Source organism: Neodothiora populina, assembly GCF_041146345.1.
Source record: "Neodothiora populina strain CPC 39397 chromosome Unknown canker_contig_8, whole genome shotgun sequence".
NCBI classification, from domain to species: Eukaryota; Fungi; Ascomycota; class Dothideomycetes; order Dothideales; family Dothioraceae; genus Neodothiora; species Neodothiora populina.
In genome coordinates this window covers 1182510-1200150 of record NW_027191411.1, presented here as the reverse complement: position 1 = coordinate 1200150, position 17641 = coordinate 1182510, and the positions used below count along the sequence as shown (strand labels likewise).

At 50.5% G+C, this 17641-nt stretch overlaps 6 protein-coding genes across 7 annotated transcripts; 4 read left to right on the top strand and 2 right to left on the bottom strand.

The window, feature by feature from the left end:
* Window positions 1-526: 526 nt before the first annotated feature.
* On the top strand, window positions 527-1647 carry AAFC00_006871 (uncharacterized protein; the record flags this gene model as incomplete). Its single annotated transcript, XM_069346891.1, has 2 exons — window positions 527-682; window positions 754-1647. 2 exons carry the CDS (start codon window positions 527-529, stop codon window positions 1645-1647), a joined length of 1050 nt encoding a protein of 349 aa, XP_069199769.1.
* A 704-nt stretch (window positions 1648-2351) lies between these two features.
* Window positions 2352-4296, top strand: AAFC00_006870 (uncharacterized protein; the record flags this gene model as incomplete). Its single annotated transcript, XM_069348376.1, has 3 exons — window positions 2352-2486; window positions 2557-4078; window positions 4196-4296. 3 exons carry the CDS (start codon window positions 2352-2354, stop codon window positions 4294-4296), a joined length of 1758 nt encoding a protein of 585 aa, XP_069199768.1.
* Window positions 4297-5350: 1054 nt separating this feature from the next.
* Window positions 5351-8405, bottom strand: AAFC00_006869 (uncharacterized protein; the record flags this gene model as incomplete). The annotated part of the gene is made up of 2 exons (XM_069346890.1): window positions 5351-8114; window positions 8179-8405. 2 exons carry the CDS (start codon window positions 8403-8405, stop codon window positions 5351-5353), a joined length of 2991 nt encoding a protein of 996 aa, XP_069199767.1.
* An 833-nt stretch (window positions 8406-9238) lies between these two features.
* On the top strand, window positions 9239-10395 carry AAFC00_006868 (uncharacterized protein; the record flags this gene model as incomplete). Its single annotated transcript, XM_069346889.1, has 3 exons — window positions 9239-9283; window positions 9374-9770; window positions 9827-10395. The coding sequence occupies 3 exons, from the start codon at window positions 9239-9241 to the stop codon at window positions 10393-10395; spliced, it is 1011 nt and encodes a 336-aa protein (XP_069199766.1).
* A 1467-nt stretch (window positions 10396-11862) lies between these two features.
* On the bottom strand, window positions 11863-14765 carry AAFC00_006867 (uncharacterized protein; the record flags this gene model as incomplete). The annotated part of the gene is made up of 5 exons (XM_069346888.1): window positions 11863-12914; window positions 12976-14038; window positions 14102-14226; window positions 14315-14431; window positions 14654-14765. The coding sequence occupies 5 exons, from the start codon at window positions 14763-14765 to the stop codon at window positions 11863-11865; spliced, it is 2469 nt and encodes an 822-aa protein (XP_069199765.1).
* A 1783-nt stretch (window positions 14766-16548) lies between these two features.
* Window positions 16549-17191, top strand: AAFC00_006866 (uncharacterized protein; the record flags this gene model as incomplete). Of its 2 annotated transcripts, none has more annotated exons than XM_069346885.1 (3): window positions 16549-16782; window positions 16841-16944; window positions 17020-17191. In XM_069346885.1, 3 exons carry the CDS (start codon window positions 16549-16551, stop codon window positions 17189-17191), a joined length of 510 nt encoding a protein of 169 aa, XP_069199763.1. The 2 variants fall into 2 exon arrangements, with proteins under 2 accessions (XP_069199763.1, XP_069199764.1); XM_069346886.1 differs by having other exon boundaries at window positions 16579-16782.
* Window positions 17192-17641: the final 450 nt, after the last annotated feature.

The following is a 17641-nucleotide window of genomic DNA, read 5'->3' as shown; positions in this document are numbered from 1 at the left end:
ATTCACAACAGGGTATTCGCAAGAATTACCGCATGAGAGTTTCCACACACTTCCAGCGATCTAGCCGTCGCCGAGGTTCGCAGCGACTCTATTTACACTATTACGTCAGTATCGATAACGGATTTAAAAATTGCTGTCATTGTGATCTCTGTCGTACCTTATGGTACAGTGTTTTCTTCGCTGTATTTCCCAGTTGGAGTAGTCACAAGTGAGATTACAAAGCACACCTTATGCAGGTGAGATTTTGTCGACCTATGCAAGCCATGGACGACTAGTCGCAGAACTGCGGCCGCATGCTGGTCTTACTGACCATTGATCTTCAACATGATGAAGACCTCGGAACGAGTCCACTGTAAGTCATATAAAGTGCGACAACCCGATCCACAGCAGAATATTTCGTCATCTTCCCCTCTCTCGTCGAGCCTGTGACAAAGTTCTGCATTCTCCCACCTCTCAAACGAAGCCTTTTCTACCGCCATACATCTTGATACATTCTTCTAGCGTTCAACCTACTCGAACATACAAGATGGTCCAAAACAAGGCTTTGATCTTCAAAAAGGTCCCTGAGACCTTGCCAAAGGTTGGGGAGCATTTGACAATCGAGACCAGAGAGTTCGACCTCGACCAAGCCCCTCCAAGCGGCGGCATCACCACCAAGAACCACTACATCAGCTTCGATCCTGTACGTATCATCACTACTTGAGGGTGGCTCGTCGACATGAAGACGATGAACAACACTAATTCATTACGCAGTACCAACGCGGTCGTATGAGAGATGCTAGTATCAAGTCATACTCTCCTCCTTTCGCCCTTAATGAGCCCGTCACAAACTCCGGCATCCGCACAGTCCTGAAGTCAGACAACCCGAAGTTCAAGTCTGGCGATGTCATCTACCTTATGGGTAACACCGAGGAGTACAGCGCGATCCCCAAGGGCCTGGCAGATTCGGGCATGGTGATCAAGAACCCTTACAACCTCGACATCAAGATATTCTTGGGCGCTCTTGGCATGCCTGGATTGACTGCGTACAGCAGTTTCTACGACATTGGTGAGCCCAAGAAGGGAGAGACCATCTTCATCAGTGCAGCATCTGGCGCTGTTGGCCAACTCGTTGGTCAACTCGCCAAGCACGAAGGTCTCAAGGTCGTTGGCTCCGTCGGCGACGACAAGAAGCTTGACTTCATTGTCAATGAGCTCAAGTTTGATGCCGCTTTCAACTACAAGAAGGAGAAGGCCAGTGATGCTCTGAAGAGACTTGCACCAGACGGTATCGACATCTACTACGAAAATGTCGGTGGTGAACAGCTTGAGGCTGCCATCGATGCACTGAACACCTACGGTCGTATCATCGCCTGCGGAATGATTTCTCAGTACAACCTTTCTGCCGATGACAGGTACCCAATCCGCAACCTTATGAACGTAGTTGCCAAGCGCCTCAAGATCCGCGGTTTCATTGTCGGCGATGCGAACATGGGCCCGAGGTACTCCCAGGAGCATCAGAAGAACGTACAGAAGTGGATCCACGAAGGAACCTACAAGCCACAGATGAGTGTCACCGAAGGTATTGACAATGCTGGCGAGGGTCTGCTAGGCTTGTTCTCCGGAAAGAACTTTGGCAAGGCTGTCCTGGAGATCTCTAAGTTGTAGATGCACGCAGCCTTCACTTTAGTATAATGCTTTACGATCATTCGGACACAACAAAAGATGTTGGCGAGTACAATCCAAACTTTTGTTATGATTCCAAAAACCCATGTCGTTGAGCCCAGATTTCAGTGTGAATTGTAAATCCGGCGTATGCAAGGTTTACCCAAGTGCTAGTTATTGTATCGAAATCAAACTACTACTTGTCGTGCCACTGTTTCTGGGATCTAGAATACATGTACCATTGTCAGGGTCGGCACCCATGTGCTCTGTGTCCGTTATGCTCGTAGATTCATTTCGTTCTAAACCTGAGTAGGATTGTGCAGATCCAGTGATCTGAAACCCAGTTCCCCGCTAGCACAGCTTAAACCAGATACACTTCCGATCAGCCGCAACTAACGCCATGGCATCCCTTCGGTCGGTAATCACCAACGTGCGTACACTTCGACCCCATCTCATGCGCTTCAATTCGCAGCGACCTATTCAGATAATATGAAAAGCTAAGTGGATGACCCTAGCACCTGCAGGGGTTCTCTTGAATCTACATAGCATCTCGGGATATCAGGACAGAAGCTGTTTCACCTGCGGACGAGTGGTTGCGACATCGTTTCACCGCTTGATTCGCATCGTTCACCCTACTATCTCCGCTTCGTGGCATAATCGAGATATACTGCTAGTCAAATTGTTACCCTACTCATGCTGTCTCGAAGATGAACTTGGACTCGTCGTTCCGCAAGGGAAAGAAGCGGCCACGTACTAGTACAGAGGATAGAGAAGAAGACGACGACAATGGTAAAAGAAAAGGCAGACCTCGTTTGGACGGTCAAGCGGCGTCTGCTGCAGATGTATGAAATCCTTCTCCGATGGATGGTTGAGACAAACTCCTCTTGTGTTCCTGTCAGCTAACTCGACTAGCGTCGTCGTACACAAATTCGCCTGGCTCAGAGGGCATACAGGCAGAGGAAAGAATCTACTTTGGATGACCTGCGCAGCCAGGTATCAGATCTCCGGGAGACTGTATGGTCTATGACTAAGGCACTCGAAGACTTCACTGCAGCCCATGAATCGTGGCACGTGGCCGAGTCATCTATCATCATAAAGGGACTTCGGCAGTTCATCAATCACTACAAGAAAGTAACTCGCAACTTGTATTCATCGCGCGAGCTTGCCACCTCGTCAGCCGACGATTTCGTGAGGCGAACAAGCCTCTGTGAGGCTCATTCAAGCGGTATACCTGAAACTTCTGAGCTGAACTCCAAAGTTGAGGGTTCCCTCGATCAGAATCTGGGCTGCGCGGTCGACAATACGACTTCGCTTCAGCCGCACACGCATCAGATCCCTGCTTTCGCCTCGCAGCAAGTCCCGAAATTCAATGATGGAAATGTTCAAGCCTTGTGGAGTGGTGATCCTCATCAATCACCGATCGTGACGGCGTCAATACAGGCTCCTTCTACTTACAGCTACCATGAGACATCATTCGCTAGACGTCTTCATCGTGCGAGTACTGAACTAGCGTACCGCCTTACCTGTAACCCAGGCCGGGCTCCCGCAAAGTTCCAGAGGATTTTCGAGTATTGGATGAAGTGGGTTCCCTCCATCAAACATGTACAAGAACAGCTCCGGGCCAGTCTCGCTGCAGGTGTGGATGAGCCGTTGTCGCTCTGGCATTTTCCTCTCAGCCACGTCGGCGGAGCAGGAACCCATTTCCCACGTCGAGAGGTTAGAAATGGACCTTGGAAAACTAGGCCAGACGACGAACAATGGAATGTACGTCTCACATCGGCGCCTAGTTTGACACCTGCGGCCGCTCTGGAAACATTAGATTCGCAGAGCGCCATGTTGCAGATGATTGGCAATGACCCTGGGCTTCAAGGCGAATGGTATGACGCGCATGATGTCGAAGGATACCTCACGACCAAGGGCATCAAACTCGACCCTCAAGCGTTATTCATAGATGTACACTTACCAGTAGGCGCACCTTCTGGATTCGAGTCCGGGAATGAGGTAGGCGATCATCGCCGACCGTCACAACAAACAAGCAGTTCCAGTCCGGGAAGTGTTTTCTATGATGGCCAATCCACGAGTAGCGACACATCTACGCATAAATCTATGTACACCACCACCACCACCACCACCACCATACCATCGCCGAGCTTCCAGTACGCCAATAACATCAACTGTATGGGTATGGTCTTCCCGGTTGCAGGCTACACGAATATGGCTGCGGCTGGAGGGTTTGTTCCGCAGGCGACGCAGGCATATGTGAGCGGTCAAGCGAACGAAATGGGCTTCACCTATGGCACGAACTATACTTCGACGGCGGATTACAACAAGAGTGACAACATCAGTGATAACAACAATAATCACACGCTCACGTCGATTCCAGTGCCACAGAGTACAAGGTTAGTCACGATCGACGTGGCTAAACTCATTACTAGTAAGTGACTTTGTCCTTCAATCATCACACAAAACTAGTCTCAGACGCATGCGTACCCACGCATACAAGTCCCAATAACTCATTCCCTTACGAAGAAGCTGACTCAAGACTCTTTAGCGATCGCGAGGACAGCGCAATGCCTAGGCCGCACACCAGGCTACCATCGACACCAGGTCGACGAGGCCTTGTATTCGAGCATCATCGACGACGATCAATGACCGCGTCTAAATCGCGATCTTCACGATATCGTTGATTTCAAGTCACTTCGCGTCTTCACTTGTTAACACTCCATCTTCATGATATACACCCCATTTTTCCCAAGAGCTCGCTTTTCGGATGATATGTGATACATGCACGATAGTGTCGTTATACACAGCCAAACAGGCTGAAGAAGTGAATGAACAAATAGACGTTCGTCATCTGTATCGCTCCCTCGTGCTTGGCTCAAGAACACACTCTGCACAAGTCTGGATATTGACAACTCAGGTCTATTCCTTCCTCTGTGTAACTCACATATGGGGGTATTCCCCCCTCACGCTGACCGCACAAGCACTCCTCTGCAAGAGTCTGCATCTTCACATACTCAGATCTATTCTGTCTTTGTTCCACGTGTGGTTCCAACTTTCTCTTTTCCCGTGTGTGGACATCACTACCACGCAAATCTGAAACGAGGGTGCGGCGATCGAGGGAGACCCTGGCCGAAACGCAGTGCCGTTATATTCTATTCTACTTCACCTCCCTGCCCTCCTTGTTCTCTGTTTCTTGTTCTAGGTTTTGTTGGACTGATCGGATGAGCTAGATTCGTTGAGGGCGGAAGACATCGCTCTGTTCTCAGTGGTATCTGATAGCATATATACCGTTGGACGAAAGGCGGCAATGTTGGGTGTTTGGCTTTCAAGTCACACTTGCCACCCAGGTATTTGTACTTTCGTATCTGTTGAAATTAGACTCTGAAAATTGATGTTGGATGTTTCCATTGTCAAGCGGATGGATGAGCATGTTTTATCACCAACTGAGACCTGTTGCAATCTGAGTGATTTGGGACGAATATGCGTAGACTATCAGATGAGGTTCTCTGATACGTGACATGGACACGGACGCAATCATGTATTTAGACATGGCATTGTTATTTTCGTGGATACTGAGTGGAATTATGATATACAGTGCCAAGTCTACAGTGGAATATCGCTCATAGCTCTTTCGAACACTAGCACTACTACTAAGCCGTTGTTTGGGTGTGGTTCATAGCTAGCCCTTGAAAGCTGCACAAGGTCAAGCAGACACTGTTTCCTCAACCACAACGCCATTAGCGCTGTCGTCATTCCTTTCCATCGCAACCACCTGGTCATCCTTGTTACTCGGCGTCTCTGTCGCTCCAGGGACAGCCTCGTCCGACGACGACGAGGGCGCAGGCTCGATGATCCTTCCTTCGACAATTTCCCCGAGTGCAATCTCGAGGATCGAGCCATCGTCTTCATCGTCCCCGAGGTCCATCTCGAAGCCCGAGAGCGTCCGTCTTCCCATGTCATCGTAAGTTTTCTCGGGGACATCTCTCTTGGCCAATTCGAGGTCCAGCCATATTTCGCCTGCGCGCTGTCGATGCTGATCCTCATCATCCCCACAACGGACGGCGCTGATACGGGCCACACGCACAGGAGACATGGCTGGAGCCCACTGTGTGGCGGCGCTCACCTCAAGTCTGCTAAATGTGATGATGGCGCCGGGTTTTGCGTTCGAGTTGTCTAGAGTGGGCAAGTTGATGTAATCCGCTGGCAGAAGAGGAAGGTCTGTCTGGTCGTCTTCGGATGAGCCGGACTTGGCTGGCAAAGCTGTTGATGTGAAGGTCTCCTGGAGGAGCTGCGCGGAAGCAGCCTCTTCTGCGTTCGCTGCTTGTCCCTCTCCCATCGAGATCTCGCCTCCAAGATTATGAGATTCGTCCCAGTAAGCTTGATCGTTACCCGCGTCATAGCCATTACCGCCATTGGCATCCACACCCTCATCGTAATCGAGGGCATCACCTTCGACAGAGTCATAGTATTCGACTTGACCGTGATTTGCATCGTAGCTCTGACGCCCTTTACTGGCCCTTTTATTCTCTGTGTAAGCCTGCGAAGTGCGTTGACGCTTCTTGTCGCGCATCTGAGGATCCCAGCGCTGACGGAACGGAAATGATGGTCGTGTATATTCTACATTTTCGAGGACACACTCCACTGCAGAGAGGTTGATCTTGCGCTTCCACAGGTTTGGGTCATCGTCTTCTTCCTCCTCCGCAGCCTCTTCGATGTCAACAGACCCTGATGCTTGACCCTGACTGGCACCAATGGTCTCGACTGGAGGTTTGCGTTGACCTTGTGAGGCGAGCTTGGCACTGAGCTTTCGGCGATCGCCAGCATCCTTTGGTCTACGTACACCAAGCGAGCCAAAGAGGAGACGTTGTGAGGCGTCAATGTCAATCTTGCGTCTTGCGGGTTCCTCTGCGTTCACAGTAGACGCACCTCCTGTAGTGTCGTCCGTCTTGTCCGCGTTCTCGGCTGGAGCGTCAAGGGGTGCGTGCACATCGACACCACCACCCGCTATGGCGGCAAGGAGCGCTGCACGGCGTTTTTCGAATTCTTTGGCAAAGTCGTCGTTGGTCTTTCGCTGCTTGTCTGCTTTCTTGCTCTTTGCACTGGATCCTGGTGAAGATGACTCCCCCACCGATGGCTTGCTGACTGGGTGTTGTCCGTCGGCAGTGGGAGTAATACCAGACTGTTCACCTGGAGCTGCATCGAGCGCACCAGCAGGAATCTCGTTCTTTTCGGACCATGCGATGAAATCGGCTCTCGAGGCTGTAGGAGGCAGGATTCCTTGTGACTGCAAGTACTTCAACTTCTTGGCATCTCTACGGCGGTGGTTTCGTCGCTTGGTCGCAAGTTTGCCCTCGAAAGGCACGGAATTTGGCTGTGACTTTTGAATTGGTTCTTCACTAGGGGAGGAGCTTCCTGCTTCACTCGACGCAATGCTTTCGTCATCGCTGTCAGAATCTGAATCCGACTCCGACTCGGATTCGGATTCAGAGCCAGAATCCAAGTCTGAACTTGATCTGTTATCTCGATCGGAGTCCGAGTCGTCGTCGCTCGAAGAGCTGTCCGATGATGAAGTCGACCCAGAAGATGACTCCGAAGGTGAGCTGGCACGCAGTGTTCGGTCGGCGGGAGCTGTATGAGGGACGCTTTGAACTACATCGACTTTACTTGTGGCAGCAACATCTTCGTCTTCGTCTTCGTCTTCATCTTCATCTTCATCTGTCTCGCCGTCTGTCATGTCATCTTCTCTCTCGTCATCAAGTATCTCATCAGGAAGTGAAGGTTCAAAACCATCGTCCTCGTCGTCATCGTCTTCGTAGTTTTCGTCGTCATACTCGGAAGCGCGATCTGACAGGCGATCTTGGAAGGAGACATGTTTAGCGCCGCTTTGGGTACGGCCAAGAAGCCGTTCGGCCGGATTATAGCCTTCTATCATCTTTCTGGTCGTGGCATCTGGTGATTCATAGACGTCCATTGTCTGCCTTGACGCGCACCAGCTTTCGTGCTGAGCATCCTCTTTCGTGCCATCGCGAAGCTTATTGACAGACCTCATGATATCAGCCAGATGCTGCGATGTGGCAGCAACAGGGTCGTGGTCGTCATCGTCATGATCATCTTCCACCATCCCTGCTCGTCCAGGTGCGGGCTCGACCTGGAGCTGTTCTTGACGTTCCCATTCATCGCGAGCCTCGTTGACAAACCTCATGATCTTAGCCAGATGCTGCGATGTGGCAACAGGGTCGTCGTTGTCGTCATCGTCATGATTATCTTCTTCCGTCCCTGCTCGAGCTTCTCCGTCCTCCAGTCTGATGCGTTTCCTCGGCGGTATCCGAATGTCGGGTCTGGCAGGTGTGCGTAGGTTTGGTCGGCCAAAAGCAATACCATCGACCAAATGCCTTCCGTCCGAGGTGATCTGGCGCCGACCGGTCAATTTCCTTGCTCGGATTTCGTTGGTTGAAAGAGGCTTGATGCTGTAACAGATCTGATAAATATCATCATACACCAAAGACGAATGTGAGTAGGGTTTTCTCGTACGTTATCATGTCATCCTCTTTGCAGCAATCTCCCACCGTCATCCAGTGTAGCAACTCATAGTCACCGAGACGAACAGCATATTCATCAAATCCCCATTCCTCCGTCTCTAAAGGGAAGATAGCATCTATGCGCTGCAGTAGTTCCGAAGCTGTATGCTCTGGCTCTTCATTCCATATCAGCTTGACAGGCGGTAGACCGAAGCGGACCACCTCGAGTCGGAGCCTCATTCTAGCAAGGTATATGGTGGTTCATGCACGCAATCCTCGATGCGAATTGCAATAAGTGTCGTACATATATCAAAAGGGAGGAAGTGGATGCATAGTTGCGTGGGCAAGGTAACTACCTGCAATTATTATTCGTTGTGTCAGGCAGGTGCATGACTCAGTATCTGAATCTGAACCGCGAATGGATGACACGGTAAACACCGGTAGACGCGTGCCCCCCTCGCACCTCGCACGTGGCGTACTTCGTTACAAGTTCCATCCCAGTCCATATCCGAGTCTTACTCCGGTCCGTAACTTGGGAGCGATACTGAGCACTAAGGTAGTCGATGCATGCAGAATCGCCAACTGATATTCAGCTGAGGGTCATATCATCTACTTGACTGCGTACTCTGTAGAACAGTAGGTAGTCACAGCGGCCGGCACGACTGTTCGCGCTACTAGTAGATATCTGTGTAACAAAGCTATGCCAATCATGCTGGATCGATTTTGAGGTCTGTAGCAGTCCAAATGGAAAGCCGATTGCCTTTTATCCGGCTTCATCCACCAATCTAAAGCCAATTGGTCCTTGGGGTCTTCGAACGTGTGTACGGTGTCAGCTAAAGAAGAGTAAGGTAGAATAAAGTACAAACACCCGGAAGCTCGGACCGATTTCGTCATTTGTCGGGATGCATCGAGGCATCGAATGAGGTAAGCTCGACTTGATCTCTCACCCACCCAGCGCCTTCCCAGTTGTCATTGCTGTACCTTCCTGGGACTTACCTTATCCTTGTCTCTTCCCTTTCATCTTCTCTTGTGTATCTTCCATATCTGAAACTCTTTTATACATCTTATACACCATGTTCGCCAGATCAGTTTTCCGTCCTGCAAAGGTCGCACAGAGCGTATGTATACACTAAATTTCTTCCTCTCTCTTCTCATCCATTGCAATTGACCATTGCTGCTGTTCCCCTCGGCTGACATTCCTCCTTCAGCACATTCGCCGTTACGCCTCTACTGAGGCAGGCAAGAGCGGCGGCAATGGCCTTCTCTTCGGTGGTATTGCCGCTGCCGCTGGTGTCGGCGGCTACTATTTGATGAGCGGCGACGCCCCCGCTGCCCAGAAGGCCCCCCAGTCCAAGGACCAGGGCGGCAAGATCCTCGAGTCTTCACCCTCCGGCAAGGCCTTCACCGGTGGAGACCAGGGCTTCATTAGCTTGAAGCTCGAGGAGGTCGAGGAGATCAACCACAACACCAAGAAGTTCCGTTTCTCTCTCCCCGACGAGGACGCCGTCTCCGGCCTCAACGTTGCCTCCGCTCTCATCACCAAGTACAAGGGTCCCGAGATGGAGAAGCCCGTGATTCGACCATACACTCCCATCAGCGACGAGGGTGAGACCGCAGAAATAGTAAAGATCCATCTGACTTCACTGACCCTTCCCTCGCAGGTGAGCGCGGTTACCTCGATCTCCTCGTCAAGCGCTACCCCAACGGACCCATGTCCGAGCACATGCACAACATGAACCCGGGACAGAGACTCGACTTCAAGGGCCCCATCCCCAAGTACGCTTGGGAAGAGAACAAGCACAACCACGTCGCTCTGATCGCTGGTGGCACTGGCATCACCCCCATGTACCAGGTCGCCCGCGCAATCTTCAACAACCCCAACGACAAGACCAGCGTCACCCTCGTCTACGGCAACGTTTCCGAGGAGGATGTCCTGCTCAAGCGCGAATTTGAGGATCTCGAGAACAAGTACCCTCAGCGCTTCCGTGCTTTCTACCTCCTCGACAACCCTCCTAAGAACTGGCCCGGCGCAAAGGGCTACATCTCCAAGGATCTCCTCAAGACCGTCCTTCCCGGTCCCAAGGAGGACAACGTCAAGGTCTTCGTCTGCGGTCCTCCGGGTCTCTACAAGGCCATCTCCGGCACCAAGAAGAGTCCCTCGGACCAGGGCGAGCTTGCCGGATATCTGTCCGAGCTCGGCTACACCAAAGACCAGGTCTTCAAGTTCTAGATTGCTAGAAGATTTAGACAAAGCGAAGCGATTAATGTATGTTTCGTGAAGTTGAAGGGCGTAGATGAGTCTGTGTGCGTGAACGAATATTCGAGCCTGGAGAATTTATTTACTTGACCTCTGCTTGTACTGTATAGATAGAATTGATGAGAACAAGAAGGTAAGGGAAAAGCAAGGAAGAAATCGAAGACACGAAATCCTCTACTCCAGAAAACACACATTAGCCACAATAAGTGAATGCCTGTTCTTGAGTGAACGAAAAAAAGACCTATGTGTGATCGAATCAAAAGATTCGTAGAGAGTTTAGAAAAAGTGTACGGCAGCAAATAGAAAGACGAGGGATCTATTATGTCCACCGCGTGTCTCTGATCTCATCTCCACCGAAAGTTAAGGCAGACAGGCACAATCCGCGCAGCTGGATCAAAATCGGTCAGAGATCGAGACGAAATGAAACAAGGAGCCTAATTCGCAAGACTATCGTCTGAGTGAGCATTGAGTCAGGGGAAGAAGAGCCGTGGTATTCCATATCTGAAATTAAATCAAAAGAATAAACCAAAAAGATGCGGCCTCTACAAGAGAGGGTGAGAAGTTGGTAGTAAGGTATCTCATCAATAACTGAGTCCAGGAAACCAAACATGTCAAAAAAAAGACAAGAAAAAGAAGAAAAGAGGGGGTCTGAAGAAGCCATTGCTGCGACAGGAAAGAAAAATAAAAATAAGAGAGATATCGAAAAATGTTTGTCTGGTTTCCCTCTCTCGGAAAAGAAGAAGAGAAGACAAAAAGATGGAATGACCCGAAAAAGGGATATCACATTACTCTCTCCTTCTATCAGTCTTGTCTCGTACCAAAGCCTCCTCGCTTGACTCGGGACTTGTGCTGTGGTTTCGAGCCCGCGATTTCGAGAGGAATAACCCCTCGTGGCTGTTGCTGTTGCTGGTTGTAATCATTGATATCGTGGGGCGAGCACATCGTCATGCCTTCGTTGTCGTACTCATCCGCAAGGATATCATATGGAGGGATTGGAATGAACTCCGATGGTGCATGGTCTTGAAGTTGTGCGAGATGAATGATACCCAACTGTGCCTAGTGAATGCGAAAAAGGTTCTGTCGCTGCGGATGAATCATGGATGGGATATTTTTCTGATGTGGGATACGGTCTTCTTCTTCCTTCCAAGCTTGTTTCCACCTCTCGACAACTTCTTGTGCCACCGGCACATGCTGAATCTCGTCCTTGGCGCCGCGCATGATCGACTCCTACACAATTTCAAGCTCACGTAGAATCGGGTCGGAGCAGTGATCAAAGCTTCGTTGGTGTGCACGCTGTCCCGCGCTCATGGTGGGCGACAATGCTACCGCTACCTCAGTCTCATCGTGGGAACCAAGCGCATGTGTTGCCACTATCGCTCTCAGTGTAGCAGATAGTTACTGTATTTGGTGGCCACGAGGACATGTTTTGATTGACTCCACTCAGGCAACAAACACTGGTGCCTTGACGAGCACAGTCCGATTGCTGACGAAGGCTGCAATGCCCACTGCCATCCTGACTCTTTGATCGTCCTTTTCACCTGAATGGCCGCGCGGGTTGTCGAGAGAACCTGTGCTTGCATTTTTTGCGTCCCGCTTCTTACCAGTGCCAGCGAATGCACTCAGCATGTCCCTCTTCCTGACATGGTCTCGTGATGCCTCGCCAGTGTTGGACTTGTTGTCTTCGGTCAGGTTGGACTGGACGCTCGCGACGCTCGCTCGCTCGGCTGCCTCGTCTGCCAGAGACACACCCAGTGCCGGGATCCCAGACTCGGCTTTCATCTGCTCGTAATTCATTGGCGTGTGAGGGTGGAAGTACTCGATTTGGACGTCACGAGATTCGAGTGGGAGATGGGCTACCATGGCGACAGCGAGTTCGATGATCATGTGAACACCGCCTTCGAGGTCAGACATTGGCGGATTTTCGAGGTGTTGCTGCAGATGAGCCATCAGCTGCTTCTTCAAGAGCTCTATCAGACGCTCTCGGTTGGCGGAGCATGTAGGCGATCGTAGCGAGTCTTGCAATCCTTCTAGTGTGGTAAGTCGCCAGCTGACGATCTTGGAAATAAGGTACTCCTCGTCCTCGTTGTTTGATGCAGTGGCTGCGAAGCGGCGGATGTTCTTCTGCATCGTCTTGAGCTGGATCGAGAGTGTCAGATCTAGATCGGGATGGAAATACATGTTGAGCACTTCGTCGACCAGCCACTGCGAGACAATGGCCCTGCCAGCCGCCGTCATCTCTTGCTTGCCGACGGTGATGGCATCTCTGTTTATAGACCCGGATAGCCAATTGGGCACCGTTCTCCAACTCTTGCGAATGCTGAATGATAGTTGAGCGATGAGGCCGTCCAGGCGGTTGAACCGTGTCGCATATTCGCTGTCGTCGAGAGAGGTCCTGGACTGCGAGAGTCTTTGATGCGCTAGACTGTTCTGCAATGTCTTGACCTGATCCTCCTTTTCGAAGTAGTACTTTTTGACCTTGTTGTACTTCTCACCTGCGAGACCGAAAGAGTCAGAGACATGCTACCGAGAGCAGAGACAGCAGAGTAGACTTACGAAGTTCTTTATGATCACTGATGAGTCGGTTGATGTCTTCATCCGTCATATCCTCAGCCGACGACATCTGAGGTGTGGACCTTCCGACCTCTTTGCTCTGCACACTTGGGCTCGGGTGTTGCTGTCCAGGAGCTGTGGGCATGGGTGACGCCAAGTTGCCCTGAACAGAGTTCGCGTTAGCGGAGCCGTTGGCCAGCATACCTTGCCAGTTGTTCGAGCGCGAGCTTGCTTGGCCGATAGTGCTCGTATCCTCTTTGTGCGTGGCAGTAGGGCTATGGGTGTTGTTATTATTGTTGTTGTTATTATTGTTGTTGTTATTATTATTATTGCTGTTATGTGTTGTGCTGCTATTATTGTTGTTGCTGCTGCTGCTGCTGCTGTTGTTGAGCTGGCCGAAGCTCTGGGTTTGCTGCAGCTGCCGCACGATGTGACCCTGGTAAGATGACTTGGCCTCAGACGGCGGCGAACTGCCCTGGGTGGGAATGTGCACCTGGGGACTGTTGTGGTATTGATAGCTCGGCGAGGTGTTCGAGGCCGAGCCTGGTGTCGGTGATATTGGACCGTAGGAGGAATTGTTGGTCGAGGGCCGTGAATAGACGGTGGACTGTCCCGCAGGATGTGGCTGTGCAGCAGCGTCTTCAGGCGGTGCGTAGGCTTGCTGTGCTGTTGCTCCCTGTCTTTGCTCTCGGAATCCTGCCTCGGTGTTCAGTCGCTGGAGTCGTCGTTGTGTAAATCTGTCCAAGCCCGAAGTCCCGGAGTCTGATGACGATTTGCCCTGAGTGGAGGCGGTACGGGTCGTCATCGGGTCCGTTTCACCTTCTGCTATAAATGCGACAACCTCGTCGTCCTGACTCAGCACCGGAGATGGGAGACTTTCACGCGATGAAGGCAGCAGCTGTCCCGGCGACCAGATTACCGACGACGAGTCTGCCTGGAAATGTCTGTCCTCGGTGGTGGCGAAGTTGCCCGAATTTGGATTTGCGACGGGATAAGGCTCGTGCAGGTCTCGCACCGATTCCGTGCGTGCTAGTATCCGATGTGGAGTGCTGACACTTCGTTGTGTCTATCGTGCAATTTTGGTTAGTTAGGGGGTTCAGATACACGCAGAGAACAGGTCGCCGTGTACTTGATCTATCTGTCGCACTGGGACGTCTGGTAGGGGTTCGTCCGCTCCAAAGTCGTAAGATGAAGGTTGATGGGTGCTCGGCGCAATGTAAGAGTGCCGATTGTTAGTCAATCGACTAAACCCCTCTGCGCCCATTCCCAGTCAATACACCTCGTCCATATGAGATACAGTTCAGGCTGGCCTATATCTGGCGGCGTAATAATGAGCACCTACCTGCGATTGATTGGCGGGAGAAGCGCTGGCTGCGTGATCGCAACAAGCTAGCTCGCTGTTGAGCCTGCTGTTCTGCGGAGACTTGTGGTGACGATGAAGATGCCCTTGACTCGGAACCTGTACCTTTCCGATCTTTATTAGACACAATCACTATCTACTGGGGGTGATGAGAATGGCGAATCATTGTACTTTGAAGCGACGTAGCACAACATGTGGCGGGGGATGTAAGACAATATGCCTGACTGATAACGATCGCTGATGGGAAACCACTCCGCAGCTGTAGGAACTCGAGCACGACATAAAGGGTGTATGTATGTGATTCGAAGGAGGTACACGCACCTTGGGCCTGAGTCGCCGGATATCCAACAGCGGGATCTCCTTGTGCTGCTGCAGCAATGCTGGACTTCCTTGAACCAGTAGAGCGCTTTTGCCACGAGAATTTGGATAGCATCAAGGCCACAGGCTAGGGTTGCAACTTGAAGTGTTGCTAACTCTCAAAGGTTTGGGATGCCAATGATAGCTTCAAACTCGGCCGGAGATTGACGAGATGCGAGCTGAAGGAGCTGAACCCTTTCTTCTGCGCCTCTGCAGCAGCAATCACTCAAACCTATCCTCTTCTAGCGATGAAGAACCCGGGGAATTTCGCGTCTAGAGCTTGGAAGCGACCTTTTTAATGGTCGGGTTGCTGTGCAAAGGGTACATACATATGGGAACATACATCCATGTAATCGTTTCAAAAGAACTATCGTTGTGAGCAGCGAAAGAGACAGAAGAACACACATGCGCTTCTTATTGCAGCCAGCCCACTATGCCTCTTCAAAACTGATCAACAATCAATGATCCGGATAACATTAATGACCGGTCAGGCTGTGGGCAAAAGCAGCTCTCTCTTACAGTACACCTCGTGAACGTCTGGCGGGGAACTAGCAAACGCCTCACACGGGTGACTGGTGAGGCTCCGAGCACGCGATACTCCATTCTTACAGAATTCATAGGGTCGATTCAAATGTTCCGTATTTGATGTCTCAAAGTAGTGTCTTCGGGCGGCATGCAACCAATCGGGGCTGCAGTTAGGTGTCTGAAGGTTCAAGCCAAGCCAACGATGGCTTCTCACTCTTTCCTCTAATCTTGGGCCCTCGTTCTCACTAATGAACTCATATCAGGCTTCAAGATTTGCAATGATCTCCTGTTTGTCAAGCTTTAAACGTATAACAAGAACCACCAGCCGCACGGGTGCCGTGGTGATAGACATATCCCAGTTCATAACCACTGTATGCATTTGTACGCCGAGGCTGAGATCCCAGCTAGATGGTAAGCTGTAGCTGATTCCTAAGGTACCATAGCTGAGTTCATTGTGCTCAAAATAGAAATATGTAAGGGTGTTGCGGAGGCGGAGGGTTGCATCTCTGTGGTTCATTATGGGTACATTTTAAAGTCTCCTGCCGATCGGTAATCTCTCTAAAGACGCAAATTCAACTGCCTTATTTGGTGGAACCTCCTGACCAAGAGTCAAAATATAGTCAGGAGTTCTCTTGGGCTGGCCGCTTCAGTCTGCATTTAACTGTACATCAAACCAGCGATTCAGCTCACTAACCATTTCTGAGATGAGCAAAAAGAGTCTAACTTCATTCCGAGACTTGAAACGAAACCCTGGGCTCGTTTGGAAAGCTGTATGCAGGCCACAATAAGCGAGATGCTGTCAGCAGCCTGGGGTCGTGCAACTTTTGGCGATTGAGAAAAATACTATACCACACATATATGCTCTGTAGTGATCCGATACTATTGGGCAGTTTGATGGATGTATCAACTTCAGCCTTCCAAGCAGAGCGAGTGTTAGAAGTTGGTGCTCGGTCCCGTACGAGAGCCACTTTAAGCCCCTGAATCTGGACTTGACTAGTAAAGGTGCCTGAAGATCTCTTGTATAGGTGCGCGTGCACTCTGTAAATGGCTGCGTTATGCTTAGCTACTTAGTAACTGCAACCGAGAGTGAGGGTTGCGAAGCACATTCTGTTGCTCCGTTATATAAGTGACTACGAACCGCGATCGTAGGTTGTGCTCTGTAGGTAGTTTGGCTCAATTCAAGACTATATTCGCTGTTTGTATCTTATCTTCGCAACAAGTTCTCCGTTCACGCCTACTTTCAACATTGCCCAGAAGCTAAATTGAAAAGGCGCATACATTCCTTTGTGGAGATTTTTACCTTGACATTGCCTGCTCTAATCACATTCTTGACGATGTTGTTCCTTGAAGCATTCTTTGGCGTCATGGCCATGTTTCTATCCTTTACCTGTGTCGCTGCGGATCTCAAGATCACCCGTCTCACGACCCGTGAGGCAAGCTCTCAGGGCAGTCCTACAAAGGAGACCACTCTGAGCTTTGTGATTGATGATACCAGTCCAATTGGCAAGGCCAGTACAAAGTGCGAGGGCAAATGGGCAGAGGGTGTCGCTTATCCGACTGGAGGCTACGTAAGTTTCTTAGTAGGTCTCCCATGACATGGGTTATAATTGACCGTGTCTATTGCAGATCCCTTGCTTCAACTCCTCGTTTGGCTGGAACTTCTTGGACGGTAGCTTTCAGAACATCAACACTTTTACTCTCCAGATCGAGCACAGATATGAAGACGACGCGTAAGTGTCTTACTTGCTCATGAGCATCCGTCGGGCGAGGTCTTCTGCATTGCGTCTTGCTTACGTGTATATTAGCGTCGGAGACTATCCTTACAACGTCCTCACCAACTTCGCAAAGGCCACCGTCTGGAGCAATCAAACCACTTGTGTCACACCCCGCAGAGGCCTTCACAAGAACGAGCACACTTGCCACCAGAAGCGTAACACAACTATCGACGCGCTCATCTGGGCCACCTCTGCAAAGTAGCAAGGACACTTCGACGAATTACCCACTCAGGGTGGTGTCGTTGAGACTGGCTGGTGACAAATGACAGAAATTGGCTGTCGTTATGTCGTCGGACACCCTGGTGGATGGTCCAGCCCATGATCAATGAACTGTAACAATACCTTATAGACCAACACACTCTTTAGCAAGCATAATGAGTAATATGCTAATATACAAATACAACATCAATAGTAGCAAGCCACTGTGTGAACTACCGCTGATGGATACAGATCGGAGTAATCTCTTGTCTACTGTCATGCCGCTGGGAGTTGCTATATTGAGATATGCTATGGCTATTCATGTCTGTTCAGGTCTTACCACGGCATGATCCCACCTCAGTCACTAGTAACAAATGCACAAGGCAACGAGACACATATAGTGCAGCACGCGTAAGACAGCATTGAACACAGAAGATGACCAAGAGCTGTTTTT